We start from the raw sequence: 16,191 nt of genomic DNA, 5'->3' as shown, positions 1-16,191 counted from the left end.
TGAGTGCAAAATTTAGAATACATGGTGGGAGAATTGGGAAAGATATGGTTGGAAATTAGTAATTAACATTTTAACCCCCCTGCCCCATGTTTTCTAAGCAGCTTACTAAAAAGCAATAGCAAATGGGTATCAAATATGGGATGTTATATTAAAATTATGTCTCTGAAGGTAAAAAACCAAAAAAGATATTTTTTTCAGCAATTGTTTACACATGTAGCAAGAGAAGCTTTGAAGTTTAACAGTTCAGCTCTTACTCTGTGACCTTCAGTAAAAACTCTTTTGCATTCAGTGTACAATTTATCTTACTCTGTTTAGTAGCAGGTTACCAGTTGTTTTTAAACAATAGAGAATTTTGCATATTAATACAAGAAAAGATTTCCTTTAATGAAACATGTAGTTGTTTGTTGGGGTTTTCTTTCTGTGATAGCACGGCTGCTTCTGGTGCAGCCTGTTCTGCACTGTGTCCCCTCTGTCCTAGAATATGCTCCCTGTGAGCCCAGCCAGGCTATGAATGAAATCTGTTGCAGAGTTTGTTGAGTCCTTTGTTGCTGTCTTTTGTATCTTTTGCCTGTATTAGTACTTTGGGGACACCTCAGCTATGGAGTGAGTCTGTCATTCATTAATGGATGCAAACTGTTCTAATCTGATACGATATTAAGGAAAAAAAATCTGAAAATGTGATAGGGAGGTTAGTAGTATGGTATTAGTCTTATTCAGAGAAAGGAATTCATGTGGGAAATCAGGGTAACTTTTTTGTTTCTATTGCTGTGCATATTCCAAGCATACCTATTTACAGACCTCAGGGAATGAATCCCTGTTTTATTTTCCTCATCTCTCAATGAACTGTACATGAAATTGATGGAGCTTTTGTAGAATAGCACAGCCCCTGCATATGGTGTAGTGGAATACCAAAGTGTCTGTAGTTGAACACGCAGTCTGTGTCCTGAAGGAAGTTATGGAAGAAGTCTTTGGTTAAAGAAAGTTGCACAATTAGAATCACTTTGCTATTTGTTAACTTCCAAATCATTAATCGTGTAAACTTAAAGTTGTATGTGCAGAACATATGCATAGGTTTGTCTGCATGACTCTCTTCAAATTAACTGGAGGAGTAAAGTAGAGAGCTGATTCCTTCCTTGGTCATAGCCTTTCATCTGACACCTCCTTTCATGTCCTTATCTGACTCAGCTTTCAGCATTTTGTCGTTCTCTGGAGTGTCCTTCCTAGCTTTGACTCATCCATACATACAGGTTCTGAGGAATGGTTTAAGTGGAGGCTGTGGAAAGACAAGTGGGATAAAGCAGATAGAAGCATTTTTTTTATGCCAAGAAGAGCTGCTGCCAGTGCAGGCCTGTGGGTGTGTTTGTAAGGAAAAGCAGTTAGAGGAAAAAGGAATCCAGAGTGAAATACATTGGTTACGCTCAGCAGTATCTTTTGAGACTAAACTTCTCTTCCCACAAGGCATTTTCCCTCTGCTCATAAAGGAAGGACCCTGTTCTGTGGCCATATTTGCTCTCCCTGGCATGACTGTGTTGAGTGCACATGACTAAAACCTGGACAGAAACTTCTGTTAATTTGATGTTTGAAGAAGAAAAATGAAGCATATATTAAATTAATTTATTTTAATTTAAAAAACCCAACACGACCAACTTCTACATTTTAGGTTTAATCTAAATAGCAGGTTAAGTTACAGATTGTTTAAAATGCTTTCTGTTTTGGCAGATACCGAACAAGTTTCAGACCTCGGTACACAGTTGCATATAAGACAGTAACAGAGCTGGAATGGAGATGTTGTCCCGGGTACAAAGGGGAAGACTGCAGAGAAGGCCCAGCAGAAAAGCCCAGCAATGCTCGTCGGCCAACAACACCAGCAAAAGCTGTTGTGAAGAAGGGCTTGGGTAACTTTTTGTTTGAGTTTTTGTTTCTTGTTTTGTCTTTTAAGTATAAGAGCCATTATGGTTTCTATTAAACACAGGGACTGGCAGGTACAAAACCCATGTGGAAGATACTGTGTGGTAGGAAAAAAATAGCCAGGAAATAACAATCTTGATACAGAGAATTTTCTGAAGAATAATGGAGGGGTGGGTGTAAAACACTGGCCATAAATGCCAGTGTGGTCTACGCATGGTTCAGGAAAATCTTTACATTAAGGTTGGTTTTTTTGATAACAATTTACAGGGGTTTTTTTTTGTGTTTTCTTCAACGTCCAAAAAAAAAAAAAACCTAATTGAGAGGAACTATTATTAAAACAAAAAAGCCACCAGGTGCTAATTTTAACGATAGTTAATGCTCCCCAGGAGTTTCAGTGTTTTGTTCAAGGTCTTGTGCAGATTTTACAGATTCGTGTTAAATTACCTGCTTTAACTCTAAGGGCTAAGGGAATGGTCCGCATCAGTTGCTGAAAAAGCACCTTAAAGAAGGAATGATATTTGTGTGTAGAAGATAGTGTATTCTGAAAGGGCAAGGGGTGTGCTGTTACTGCAGTATTATGCCTCTTCTGTGTTAACAAACAATGATAAAGAGATGTTGCCTTCTGAAGGACTTTATTCCAGCACATCATCCAAGATTAGTGTAATGTGTAACATTTAGTCAGATTTCCACTTGTGATTTTTGTGTAGTGGAATGGATTTAAACTGAATACATGGTTTTAAAGAAATCCTATAGATCATTTATGTGCTTTAAAAACAAGCTTTTAAAATATTTTTGTAGCCTGAATATACACCTAAAATACGATTTCCAAAAGATAATAATAAAATAATATATTTAAGTAACTTGCACAGTGCTTATGTCTAGAGATTTTCTTTCTGCTCTGACCCTGAAAGAACTGTAATTAATGTAAAATAGACCGGTGTGTATGTAATAGTTATGCTCTATGTGTGCAGACTTTTTTATTATTAAAGGAATTGGCCACCTTGCCAGTCTTGAAGAGTGCATGTGTAACTTCCTACCTTCTTTGTAATGTCTTTAAGCCAAAATACAGTTTAAAACTTAGGAAAAATTCCAACTGGCATGTCTTTCAGACCCTATCTCAGGGTTGCTCTCTGCTGTGAATTCAGAATGTATAACTTGGAACCAGTGTTTGTTTTCTTTTATCTGAAGATTTAACACCATTTCAACACAATGTAGTCCTAACTTGACAGGGCACTCTTCTTATCCTTAGTTGTATACTCATAATCTGAAAGAGTTATTCTAATGCTAAAAGGTTGTGTGTCTGTAAAGAAGTATATTATCTTATTCACTTCTGCTTCTTAACTTCACTGTTGTCAGTTTGTTGGGGTTTTTTTAATGTCTGTAATAGTATTCTTTAACTGTGCAAAGGTCTTTGAATTACGCATTGCATGAAAGATATAATGCAAAATCACAATTAGGAATGTAGATGATGTATTAATAGAATTTACCCCACTGTGCATAATGGCAAAAGTATATGGGGGTACACAAATAAAAATTATCATCTATATCTACTCATTAAAGTGATATTAAATGTTTTCTAAACTAAAACAGTTGGTGGTCTAGCTGCAGGTTTGGTTAATATTAGATAATTATTTGGGATAACACTCCGTATCTTGACTTGCAGTGACTCTAAGGTGATTGTGTTGTGGTGTGTGTGGATCTATAACGGTCTTGGCAGAAACTGGTCACTGTGCTCAAACTTCTAGTTGGGAGTGTTTTGATAATATTTTAATTATAAGCTACTGGAAAGAGGGATAGAAAAGGGAACAAGCATTATGCAGGTTAAATGATTATTTAGCTTTAAAGAGAAGTGAAATTAGCCTTAGCTGACTAAAACAGATACCACTGGGAATATTTATATACAGACTTTGTTGTTTCCATGAAACAGATGCAGAGCCAACAGAAGTTCCGGAACCTTCTCCCTATGAGAAGAAAATGCAGTTTCTCGAGGATGAATTGTTTAGACTTACGCGATCGGTGCTTGAACTTCAGTCTTCTGTGGCAGGTGTGAATGAAAACCTAAAGCTGACTGTCCAAGAAGATGCCAGTAAGGTGTTGGTCACTTGGCTGAATAACCTTTATGACCGCCCAGAGCCTGATAGTGCAGTTGGTGGTGAAATGGACACTATTCATCTGCCTGGACTCCTCAGCAATAAAGATCAAAAAGACCCTTTTATTGATTTTGAAATGGAAGATATCAAGTCTGAGCTAGCTGAGGTCAAAGAAGCCTTGAAGATGAGGAATGACAAGCTGGAGGAACTGAATGGAAAAGTAAAAGGCTATGAAGGACAATTGAAACAACTGCAGGAGGCAGCACAAGGACCTACAATAACAATGCCTAGTGACAATATATTTCAGGAGTATATAGACTCAAAATTTGAGTCCCTCAGACAGGAATTACTGGAAGGATTTGAAAAGAAAATGGCAGATCTGAAGAATTCCTGTGAATACAAACTACAGGATATCCAGCAGCAGTGTGATGACAATGAAAACAACTGTTTAGGAATAATTGACGTTATAAGAGGAAAAGAGAATGATTTGAGGAAAGAAATAAATACTCTTCGAACTCAGATTCCATCAAACAAGTCCAGTTGTTGCAAGGAGAGTGAGAGAAATTACTTTGACCAACAGATAGAAGATTTAGATAAGAAGATTGACAGAGTTGCAGAAGCACACAGGATCTTGAACGTCAGAATAGATAATGAAATCAGTCGATTGTCAACTCCAGATCTGGAAGACATGTTTGGTGAGAGGTTTGAGGAACTCGATGCGAGGATGAATACTACAGAACGAAATGCTGAAGAGCATTGCTTTTACGTTGAGGAAACTCTCCGTGGTGCAATCGCTGCTGAGGCAGATGAACTGAGAGACTTGTTTGACCAAAAGCTCCGGGCACTAGAAGATAGGCTAGGTGGCACTATTTTAGAGATTGCCAATACCACAGACCCAGATGGAATGTTTATTAATCCTGGGCCCATCTTGCCCAGTGATGCAGGATTGGCAAATGAGCAATTTACAGCAGAGATTAACTTCCTGAAGAACAAACTACTGTCGCTTGAACACCTCTGTGGGCAGAAATGTCAGTCTGCGCCACAAGGTACAGAGGACCTTCAGAAAGAGCTAGAAAACTGTAACAACAGATACAATCACTTGCTTTTGAAAACAGAGAACAACTCGGTTCTTCTGCAATCTCTAAATAGCTCTCTTAATGAGAAACTCAACTTAATTAAGGGTAACCAACGTGACATCCAGAAAATGCAAAGAGATGTACGTGTATTCCGGTATAGTCTAAGTGTCATGGATAAAGATATGAAGAATCTTCAAGATGGCTTGAGCAGCTGCAAGGAGCAGCTTCTGGGTGTCAATTCTACCTGTAGAAAAACACAGCGAGGTGTCTTCAGAAAAATCGATCAAATGCAGAGGACATTTGCAAACCAAACTGCTCATTCCAGTGATAATTGCTGTGGTGAAGTGAAGGAGAGACTAGAACAATTGAATGACCATATCCTGAATGATCTTAGTAAGTGCAAAGAAAATACCCAAGGTATCCAGGAGGGTGTTTCAGATGTTGAGAGCAGGGTTTCACGTGTTGAAAAAGTTTGTGGCAAGCTGGACTCTGTTTCAGGTAGCTTGCAGAAGATAAAAGAAGGTCTGAATAAGCATGTGAGCAGCTTATGGAACTGCATTCGTGAAATGAATGGAACTATAGCCTCTCATTCCACTGACATTTCTGGCCTCAAAAATTCCATCCAACAGTTTAATAGTCAGGTCTCCAAAATCACCACAGACATTGAAGGCGTGCTGAAATCTCAGTCTGACACAAGTAAGTTCTTTTAGCTTTTTTTAAGGCTTTTTTTGTTTGTTTTTCAACTGACTTTATTTTCTGAATAATTTATAAAGGAACTGAATGAGGGAGGAAAAATTTAATATTACACAATTTCTGCTGTGTGTTTGTAGTGACTCTAATTTTGGCTCCTTGCTCTAGAACACCATAGAGGACTTGGAGTGCTTTTAAAAGTATTCTCACAAGAAAAAACCCAAAACAAACCTTAAAAAAAAAAGAAAGTAGTCTTATGTGCTTTCATGTTTACTTTGAGCCAGAATAGGGAGAGTGGAAAAAGTAACAATTTTGGATTGTGTGTTTATGGTACGTTTTAACTGATAGCTATCAGTAGGTATTATTTCATTTAACTTGATTGGATTTTATTTTGTTCTGGTTTATTTCATGTGAGATTATTCTTTCTTCCTCGGGGGAAACTGAAAATTAAATGGAGAAAAATGAAGTCAAAGGAATTAAAATTTATGATAAGAAAGATTCCCTGTATGTTTTGTTCTTAGCATGAATTAATGATTATAATTCAGCAGCAGCTCTTTGATTTAGGACTTTGGCAAAAAAGCTTTGGCATATCTTGGTGTGGCAATATAAGACTTCTGCTTCGTAGCTTTGCCAGAAGTTTGCATTCCCACAATATCGTTGGGAAATTGGCAATATGTGCACACCCCAGCTGGCAGAGTTTTCCCACCTCAGATGCTTCTGTTAGTATTCTAACATGTTTGCTCAGGTCTACCTCCACAGGTGGCTTGAAGTTTTTATTAGAGTGTCTGAGAAGTGGACGCTCCTTCCCTTCTGCAGAGAAGGCTAAGAAATGGTGAACTCTATACCTTGGTGAACCTTGCCATTGTGGCTTAGAGACCTTGCCAGATGCTACTCAGTTTTTTCTGCAGTTCTTGCTCCAAATTTCAGTAACCCATTGTTTTTCTGAAAAGTCAAAGTTCACAGAAGGAAGCTGAGTTCCTATCTGTTTTAGCATGGTGCAGAAACATAGGAATTGGGAGACCGTTTTGAAATTGCGCTCTTCAGTTTGTTGACGCTTACGGTTTTAATTCTGTGCATGTGTGAGATAAGTATGAGGCCTATTTCTGTGACTGGCCTTAAATCAGATGAAGAGGTGTTGAGGGAAGAGTCTGTTGGCTGTGGCGCTTGGTGGTGGCTGGAGGAGATAAGATGTGGGACTGCTAGCGCTCTTGCTTGGATAGACAAGTTGTGCTTCATGAAAGGTCTGAAAGTAATTCCAGCGGGGAAAAGTCACAGAATTGTCACGGTTGGAAAAGACCTCTAAGATCACCTGGTCCCATCATCCACCTGGGGAGAGGATGAAGGGAACAAAACAACCCACCCAAACAATAACAATAATAAAAAAAAAGCCCCACAACCACACACCCCACAAAACCAACAACACACAATCCACAAAAACCCCACCATGCCCACTAGAGCATGCCCTGAAGTGCCACATCTACACATTTCTTGAATACTTCCAGGGATGGTGATTCAACCACCTCCCTGGGCAGCCCGTTCCAGTGCCTGACTACTCTATCAGTAAAGAAATTCTTCCTAAGAATATCCTTCTCACTCTGAGGTGGAGACTAGGAAGCCTGTGATAGATGCATTTGTTCTGTTTAATTGCTTAAAACCAAATGCATTGCAGTACTTGACACAAAAATCCTCCTGAGATGAGAAGCTCTTGTATGAAATTAAGAAAGATAGGTTTCTCTTCCTTTAAAGGAAGAAGTGAAGGAGAATGCAGGGGGTCCATAATTCTCAGACATTTATTTTGGAGAAGTCTGTAGTTAATTCAACAGGGTTAGAACCTTCACTCCTAGATTTTGCAAAAGCAGACCCAGTCTCTATTAAAATGCAGTATGATGTATGTGTGTAATCCTATTTCTCATCCATCTCGCCCAGAATTTGCACTAGGGACCAACACAGGAGAAAGATCCAAGATACACAGTAATCTTTCTTCTTCTTCTGTTTAAAGCAGGTGTTTGAGCAGCCTCAGGGTTTGTATTTATCAGCCCCTATTACAATGTTGTAAAGCATTAAAAAGCCTTGGTGTGCCTGGGTTTTTGTAGCATAATGCAGTTTCAGGGCAGAGTCCTCCACCCACCATTGAGTGTTAAAGCGTGGAGAAGGACACTGCTGCTGACACTGGGGAGCAGGTACTCTGAGCATCCCTCACTGCTGTGGGGTGTCTCTGGCCTCTGAAGGATTTGTGAAGCACATGCTTCAATCCCCAGATGTTTCCAATTACAATAATGCTGTCTAGCACAGCAGTCAGGGTAAATTTTGATGGCTGGAATTACTGAAAGATTTTGGTAAAAGAGCCTTTTTTGGAAGAAGTTTGGTATCTCTGTTTCATGAATTGGGTATGGCTTTTACTGGTTTTATGCTCATGATCTGCAGCATCCTCTCCGATTTTCGATATCATTTGAAAATAAAACTTTCAGTCCTGGCTGTAGATTGGTGTTGAATTTCTGATGCACTCTTGCCAGCGCGTCGTAGCATTCAAATGATGTCATTTGACTTTGGAAGGGCTGAAACAGAAACAAATTGTTACTAACAACAGTTGTTGAGGGCAGTAAAGCAAGGATTCATTGCAAGAAATATGATAGAAAAATCTTACCAAGCAGCGTAAGCCCAGTGCACTGTAATCCTGAGCAAAGTCAAATGACCCTGATTTTAGGAATATGGCTGTGTTTTCTTCAGATTTTTTTATTGGGAGGTTTGAAGTGCCTCAGTTCGAGCTAACAAGCTGTTTAGTGAATGATTGTACATCAGATGCCCGTATCAGAGGTCAGACCTGTATTTTTTTGTTACAATTTCTTGTGAAGGTAGCACAGCATCCTGCCATTCTTCATACACAGGGTGGTGGTGAAGGCAGGTGGTGGTCTGCTCTAAGCTTGTGGAGGACCATGCACGATATGCTTGCCAAGGTAGTGTAATCCAGCAGCTCTTTGTCCACCTTGAACGGTAACAGTCCCCAGCTCCAAATCTTGTAGGGTAATTTGGTGTTCTCATTGTGTTCTGTGCATCTCTGTGGGTATGTTGGCTCTTTAGATGGCACAAAATTGAAACAACGTTGAAATTAGTGGTCTTATTTTAACTTGTTGCCTATTCATATATATTCATGAAGTTTTCCAAGGGTCAGAAGTGTGGTCTTGCAGCCAGATACTGTGCTGGGAGTGCAGTTTGCTTAGTTGACCTCAACTGCAGTTCCTCTGGTAATTGACTTGGCAGCAAGGTTTCAATAGCAAAAGTCAAATGTCTGTTGGAGTTACAGTCTAAGAAATCAAATATATGCTCTATACAGCATGGATAAAGGACAACATAAAATCTTAGTATTGTAGTTACTGTAGTTGATGAGAGAGAGTCACGTAGTCAATTCCTTTAGGCTCCCTATGAGCTTGTGCAAAATGGTGCTTTGTAACCTAATTGTCAAATCTCTTTGGTACCTTTCGGTTTAGGTCAGATCTTTTTGTCTTCTCATGAGTTTAGTCACAGATTGCTTTACCCACTAGTTTGTTTTGCACACTTTGTTTCCGTGTGTGTTGGGGCTGAGGAGAGCATGGTTGGGGCAGGACGATACTAAAAACAGACACACCCTGAAGATCCACCTTCCTCATGCATCAAACTCACAGCTTGTCTTCCTTCCAAGTAAATCATTCCTCCTTCAGTGAGGTAAACTGCACATTAAAGCTGCCTGGATGAACAAATGGGATAAAATAAAATATTTTTAAGTGAAAGAGGGGAACAAAAGTATCCGTATTTTCAACTGAAGAGGGAACCTTATCCTTCTGTTTCAGTTGTGGGTGGGCATCTGAGAGCAGAAGCTGTTGCCTGACATGGTAACCAAGTTGTCACTTATACTAGTGATGACAATTAGTGCAGCAAGGACACTGCTGCTCAGGGCCTCAGCTGTGTAATGATCTCAGCTCAGCTCTTTGCCTTCCCAGGTAGATGGGAAGATGATGGGGAAGACTTCTGTGTTGTCTGCGGCTCAGCAAAGCTTAAACAAGTCATGCCAGCCTTCACTGGGGGTTCATTTCCTCATTGGTTTGTGAATTGAAAACACATGTTAAGGAATTGAATGTGAGGATAGGGTGGCTCCAGTGTTAGCATCTTTATATTGTGATTTACTGGTACTTGGTCTTGCTGTGATGCAAATCGGCAGAAGAGGCCAAAAAGGTTGATGAAGATGACAGAACAGATCCCTCTCAACCCACACTGCCATACTGGCACTTTAAGTTGAGCTTTAGGCAGGTAATTGTGGATTTAGCTCTATGGAGATGTATTTGGATAATTCTGACTATTGCTGGTTTGATGTTGCATGCAAGGAAACAGTTTGCACACGATTTGCACTGTTGATTGTAATTGAAAGGTTTAGCAAAGCAAGCAGATAAATGTATTCATTTTCCCTCTGTCAGCCCAAGTAGTTGTCTAAATAAAGCTCAGCTTAATTGACTAGAGAAATGACAAGTATGTGTGTCCCAATGTAAAGTGTTTTGTCAATTTCTGTTTTGAATGAGGTTAATTTGAGGATCTTAGTTGAAAGTCTAAATCTATGCCACTGTGGACAGAAGGTGTATCACCAAGTTAACAACTCTGTTAAACAATTCATTTTAGTATTTTAAGGGGTTTTTTGACAATTTTGAAAAGTATTTTTAATCCTGAGATTTTTACTAGAATAATTTTAATACATATAAAGAGAACATTTCATTCTTTAGTCCTCTGCCTGGTGGGTAGAGTTACTGAGTGAGCTTTGGTGCAGCTTTGTGGTGGATTGACTGTGTAAGTTTCAATCCTCCTGACAGTTGAAGTCAGCCAGCAAAGCTCAGAAGGATTTTTTCCTCAGCAGGCATGTCTAGCAAATGAATGCAGGTGGTGCAAGGCTATGACTTCAGACAGCGTCCCAGTGCTCTGGAAGGCTTATGTGGACTTTTTACAAGGCTGAAAACAAGCAAGGAGATCGACAAGGGTAAAGTGCAGGTGTTGAGCACGTGGGTTGTCAGTGACCCAGCAACACTGTCTGGGCCCTGGCTGTGCATCAGGGCCGATGCCTGCGTGACTTGGTCTTTAAGCTCTCACCTTTCAGTGTAAGACCCTTCTGGGGGTCCCTAGTCCCTCAGCAGAGCCAGCGGGAGCCTCACACCACATCTGCTTCTGGACACAGCCATTTGGTTTAGCCCTGGCCACTGATTAATTTATCCAGGCTGATTTTGGACTGTGATGAATTGAAGTGCTTTATTTTGACCACTGACACCTCAGGGCCCTGGTCTCCATTGTGGACCATGGCAGACATCTCTGGTGTGATGAGTGGCATCAGCTAAATTTGCAAGGGGATGTTTGTCCATTTCCCCAAATTCACTTTCATGCCTGCATCTAAAGCCATGTTTTAGTCTCAAAATGCAACCCAAATAACCAATAGTAATGGTTGGTTTAGAATGAAATTCTAATTATTCTGTGTAAAAGTTGTCATTGTATTTGCTAAAATCTACACTATTGTAAATTCTTGTTCTTAGCGTAGATGTAATTCAGCTTCATTTTTGGGAGGGTATTGCATTCTTAAATATAATCCCGGACTTTTTATGAATAAGCTGTTATTCCTACAAAGGGCTTAAAACTGGACCAGATGCACAAATGAAACCATGTCAGCAGTGTTCAACCCTGATGTCATATGTGTTGGCTATCCTACTGGAAAAGTCTTTTAATGGTATCTCTTCCCTTTAAATAATAAAAGCTTTTTGGTCTGTTATATCCTAGGGTTTTGCCTTTGTTGTCAGAAAATATTAGTAATGGGTGTACTTGGAATTTTAAAATAATTGCTTTTCAAAGTAGGGAAAAAAATCTCTAAGTTGGTGTTCATTTACTCAGGTTTTTTCTGTGGATACTTTTCTTTATGGTAGTGCTAGAGGGTCAGATAAGAATGAGACTGCCTTGTGCCAGGTGTTGTGTGGAAAGTAAGAGTGATGGTTGGGAGGGGTTCAAGACACCTGATGTGAAAGGTGGCCTCAAATTGATTCCTATTTTATTCTAACGTATATTTTTTACAAAATTAAGCAATTTTATACACTTGTTTTAGGTGAATCATTCTGTATCTTTTATCTTCTTTCATTATGTCAAAGGGCACTCAGAAGTACCACAGCAGCCATTGCCACCAAGAACACCTCTGCACCGCCAACCTGGCATATCGCTGCTTCTTCCATCAAGGCCGAGAATCCAACCCCCACAGCAGAGGATCCCCCTCCAGCCACCACAGCCGAGACCTCTTCCACGCCCAGCGCTGCCAGGGTCAGGAGTTGTGCCTTTCCTGCCTGGAACAACTGGTGTCATCCTGGAGACTGGAGAGGCAGGGCCTCCTGGCACGGTTTTAATGTCAGGCAGAGGGCGGCTTAGGAGTGTGGATGGCCAGGCTGGGCAAAGTACTATGCCCATTGCTGAAGGGTATGCTGGAGCACCAGGTGAGAGAACCAAACTCATAGTGAATCACTACTGTCTAAGTGCAATGGACATGCTAGGTCTTGCTCTAGAGTGGTGACACGGAGATCCAGTGTGCTTTACCAGCCACCTTTCATAGAATGACAGAATGGTTTGGGTTGGAAGGGACCTTAAAGATTGTCTCGTCCCAAGGGCAGGGACACCTCTCTATAGACCAGGTTGCTCCAAGCCCCATCCAACCTGGCCTTGAACACTTCCAGGGAGGGGGCATCAACATCTTCCCTGGGCAACTTGTTCCAGCGACTCACCACCCTCATAGTGAATAATTTCTTCCTAATGTCTAATCTAAATCTACCCTTTTTCAGTTAAAGCTGTTACCCCTCATCCTGTTGCTACATGCCCTTATAAAGTGCCCAGCTATCCTGTAGCCCCTTCAGGTACTGGAAAGCCGCTATAAGGTCTCCCTGGAGCCTTCTCTTCTCCAGGCTGAACAGCCCCAACTCTCTCAGCTTGTCTTCATAGGAGAGGTGCACCAGCCCTCTTACCATATTCGTGGTTCTCCTCTGAACTCGCTCCAAGAGCTCCACGTCCTTCCTGTTTTGGGGGCTCCAGAACTGGACACAGTACTCCAGGTGTGGTCTTGGTGGAATCGAGGGGGAGAATCACCTCCTTTGACCTGTTGCTGCTTTCAGCCTTCCATGGACACCCAATATAGCTGTTGCCCTTGGGAATGGGCTAGTGGCAGAGGTGATTTGTGAATGGGCCTTTGCAGCTTCCAGCTGGACACAGAGTAGGGGAAACACGTTCAGTGCCGGTTTTGTCACCTTTGCCAACGCTGCACAAAGGATGAGGTCAGCAGGGCTGATGTAGAATCCTTGGTAACTACCACAGTCTTTGCCATTAGGGTAACAAATTATTTTTTTTCCTGCTGTAGTGCTTGCAGTGGATTTAGTGCAATGTAGTACAAATTTGTTTCCCTTCGCCATGGCCACCCCAGCTTAACAATAATTGATCACTATATAGGAGGTGCTGTTTTAGTAGCTTTTTTCGTAGGTTGCTGTGGAAGCAAAGGCTGCTCTTCAGAAGACTGCAGTGATGTTTTGTCATCATATACTCCATTATGCACTGTGTGACACACACTGCTTTTTCTTTGTAGGTTATCCAAAGTTACCTCCTCCTACCACAGACTCACAAGGTAAGGCAATGGTTTGCTAGAAATGTTTTGCACAGGTACTTAATGTTTATTTCAGTCCCTGGAAAGTCACAGTTGAGAGAACAAATTGTTTGGTTTTAGTATTTAAGGATAGCATTGAGGAAAATCTGACATGTTTTCTTATACCTAAGCATTAAAATATAATCTTCATCCTTTGAAAATATGGGGGTCTTGAGGTTTGGAAAAATAATTTGTTTTGTGTTACTGTTATTTATTTCAGTGTTGTGGTTTTTTTTTTAATACAAAAGGTTTCTACTTCCTTGCACATGTCAGTACTGACCCTTTTTTTTCCCTTTTAAGTGAGAATATATATTTTTTTTTCCTGACAATTTTAGTATTTTTTTAGTAAGATATGAATAAGGCAAAGACTAAGAACTTAAAGCACTGTTAGTATGTGAGCTTGTACATGACTTGGTCCTCCTCGTGGGAGTTTCTAGCTTTGTTAGAATCACGAGGGCTCGTGTTCCTGACTTCAGTGCTGCCACTGCCAACCACAGTTTAAAAAAGATTTTAAATGCAGTTTTCTTGGCTTGGTGGGTTTTTTTTATTTTTTATAATTTTTAATATCACAGTTCAGGTATGGATTTGTATGATAAACAGGTACTAATCTTGTGTGGGACATCTATTTGGTCTTGATAAATATGTTGAATGAGTGCCTGCCTGCCCTACAACCTCATACTCAAGATATTATCAAACCCTCAGGAACGGTATCCTGGTTCAAAGTGAATATTCCTACACCCTCTTCAAAAAGAATGATTTAATCTAAATTTGTTTGAGGAAATGTGAGAAATAGATGAAAACAAAACATTAAGGCTTTATGGCATCCAAAATCCTGCCCTTGGGACTTAGTTTGATAGACCTAACACAATCAGAGATACACTGAAGACTAGTCTGAGGACTGACAAAAAGAGTTGTAAAGAGTTCACACTGCAATTCTGGTATTTATACTTTCTAATTAAAAATCTGTCATAGCCTTAGAGCAGTCTTTTTGCATTTGAAGATTGTGGTGGTGTGAACAAGCAGCAATAGGTGAGGCTTCTGGAAGAGGATGAGAAGTAAAGAAAAATTTGTTTATCTTGATAACGGTGAAGCCAACATAGATGTCTAGATTTCTGTGATAAATGGATTTCCTGGGGGTTTTCTTTCATTTTGTACATGATACTGTCATTTATAAACAGCCGCATTTTAATAAGTTTATGCTAAAACTGTGTGAAACAGTAGGTGGATGTCAGAAGTGTTGAAAGGCAGGCTGTGGCAGGCAGTAGGCCTGTTTGCTGCTTGGTGGAACATGTGGCAAAGAAATGTTAATCACCTTGGGATCCACAGAGGCATTGGCTTGACCACAGAGTTCCTTTCCCTGACCCATGCCCCGGAAGACCCATCTAAATAGAAGTTATACCTGGTGATCTGTCATATAACTTCCCCCAAAATGCTTTGCAAACCCCAGTGGTAGGTCCAGTCATAGAAAACAGAGGTAAGGATGGTGCAGATGGATATAAGACTTCCATGGAATTAGAGCATTTACGTCCACTGTCTCTAATAATCAGTATCTGCTTATAAACGATAAAGAAAGAGAGCATTCTGGGGCAGAATTCAGCAGCTAGCAGTGTTGTGGAAATTAACAGCTAGGCATGGGAAAACTTTTGGCTTATTGGAGGAGGAACTTAATGCTTAAATAAGGTATCAAGGAATCCTTAGTATCTAATTTCTGCAGGACCACAGTTTATGATGTCTTTGCCAGTCTTCACCCAGTACATTTTGTGGTACTGAAATTCAAATTGGGAAGAAGATCAGACCTTCTTGCACTATGATTCCTAAAATAGGAAGCTTGTACTATTAAATTTGCCTTCTGTGTACTCCCTTTTATTTCTGTCTCTGAATAGCTTCTGTTACATAAAAGCACTTCTCAGGAAGAAGCTGAGGGCTCCAGCTCTGTCCTTTGGGATTAAACTAGTTCTCTTCTTGAATGCTGAGGCACAATTTGCATACTTCAAATCCTGAAGAATTTCTTGAGTTGTTCAGATTCATTAGGTATCTGTTTGCATGCATTTTACAATGTAACTCAGAAGGTCAAGATCATCACAGACTTAAAAGTATTAAGGAGAGAGTATGAGACATTATTATATATTGGCTATGTTTTTACAGGCAAGGAGTTTATGCAAAGATGAGTTAAGTGTTGGGACCTGAGAGAATCCACCTAATCCCTTTTAATATAGAAAGAGTTTAACTAATTGTTACTTAAACATCAGCAGCAAATGTTATTGAAGCATGGCAATGTTACAGTTATATGAGAATTTGTGTTCACTGGAACAAAGAAAATTGCAGAGGCAGAAGTAATGAATTGGCCCATGATCTGGTCTGGGAACTGATGAGAAAATGCTTGCACAATCCCCAGGTCATACAACTAGGCAAAGACAAAGCCAAGAAGAGGATTTAGACATTCTGACCAGCATACAGAGAGGGTCACAGTGAAAAAAATGCACTGAAAGCACAAACTGCCTTCCCTACCCCCTCCCCCTTCATGCACTTTGCAGTGTTGCTTGTGTCTTTAACTCTGCAGCTTCAGTAGAGAGTGGTTGCTCCCCTCTAAAAGAAACTCCTTGTACGGTGTGATAAAGAAAGCAGCTGGGCTATTGAGCCCTACCACTGTGCCAAATCTGCTGTGTATATCCATGCATATAAAGGGCTAATTTTGGTTTGGGCTTTTAAGTTCTTTTTACTTGTATTATACTCAACCATCTTTACTTCCTCAATGTGA

At 40.2% G+C, this 16,191-nt stretch overlaps 1 protein-coding gene across 1 annotated transcript in view; it reads left to right on the top strand.

The window, feature by feature from the left end:
* Positions 1 to 16,191, top strand: part of EMILIN2 (elastin microfibril interfacer 2) — a 34,601-nt gene that overhangs the window by 12,187 nt on the left and 6,223 nt on the right. The window contains exons 3-6 of the mRNA XM_051611739.1: positions 1,720 to 1,895; positions 3,836 to 5,770; positions 11,908 to 12,243; positions 13,377 to 13,415. Of these exons, the coding sequence (XP_051467699.1) occupies positions 1,720 to 1,895; positions 3,836 to 5,770; positions 11,908 to 12,243; positions 13,377 to 13,415 (2,486 nt within the window). The remainder of the gene's footprint in view (positions 1 to 1,719; positions 1,896 to 3,835; positions 5,771 to 11,907; positions 12,244 to 13,376; positions 13,416 to 16,191) is intronic.

Source organism: Apus apus, chromosome 2 (genome assembly GCF_020740795.1).
Source record: "Apus apus isolate bApuApu2 chromosome 2, bApuApu2.pri.cur, whole genome shotgun sequence".
In the NCBI taxonomy this organism is placed as follows: domain Eukaryota; kingdom Metazoa; phylum Chordata; class Aves; order Apodiformes; family Apodidae; genus Apus; species Apus apus.
This window is presented reverse-complemented; position numbering and strand designations above follow the sequence as displayed.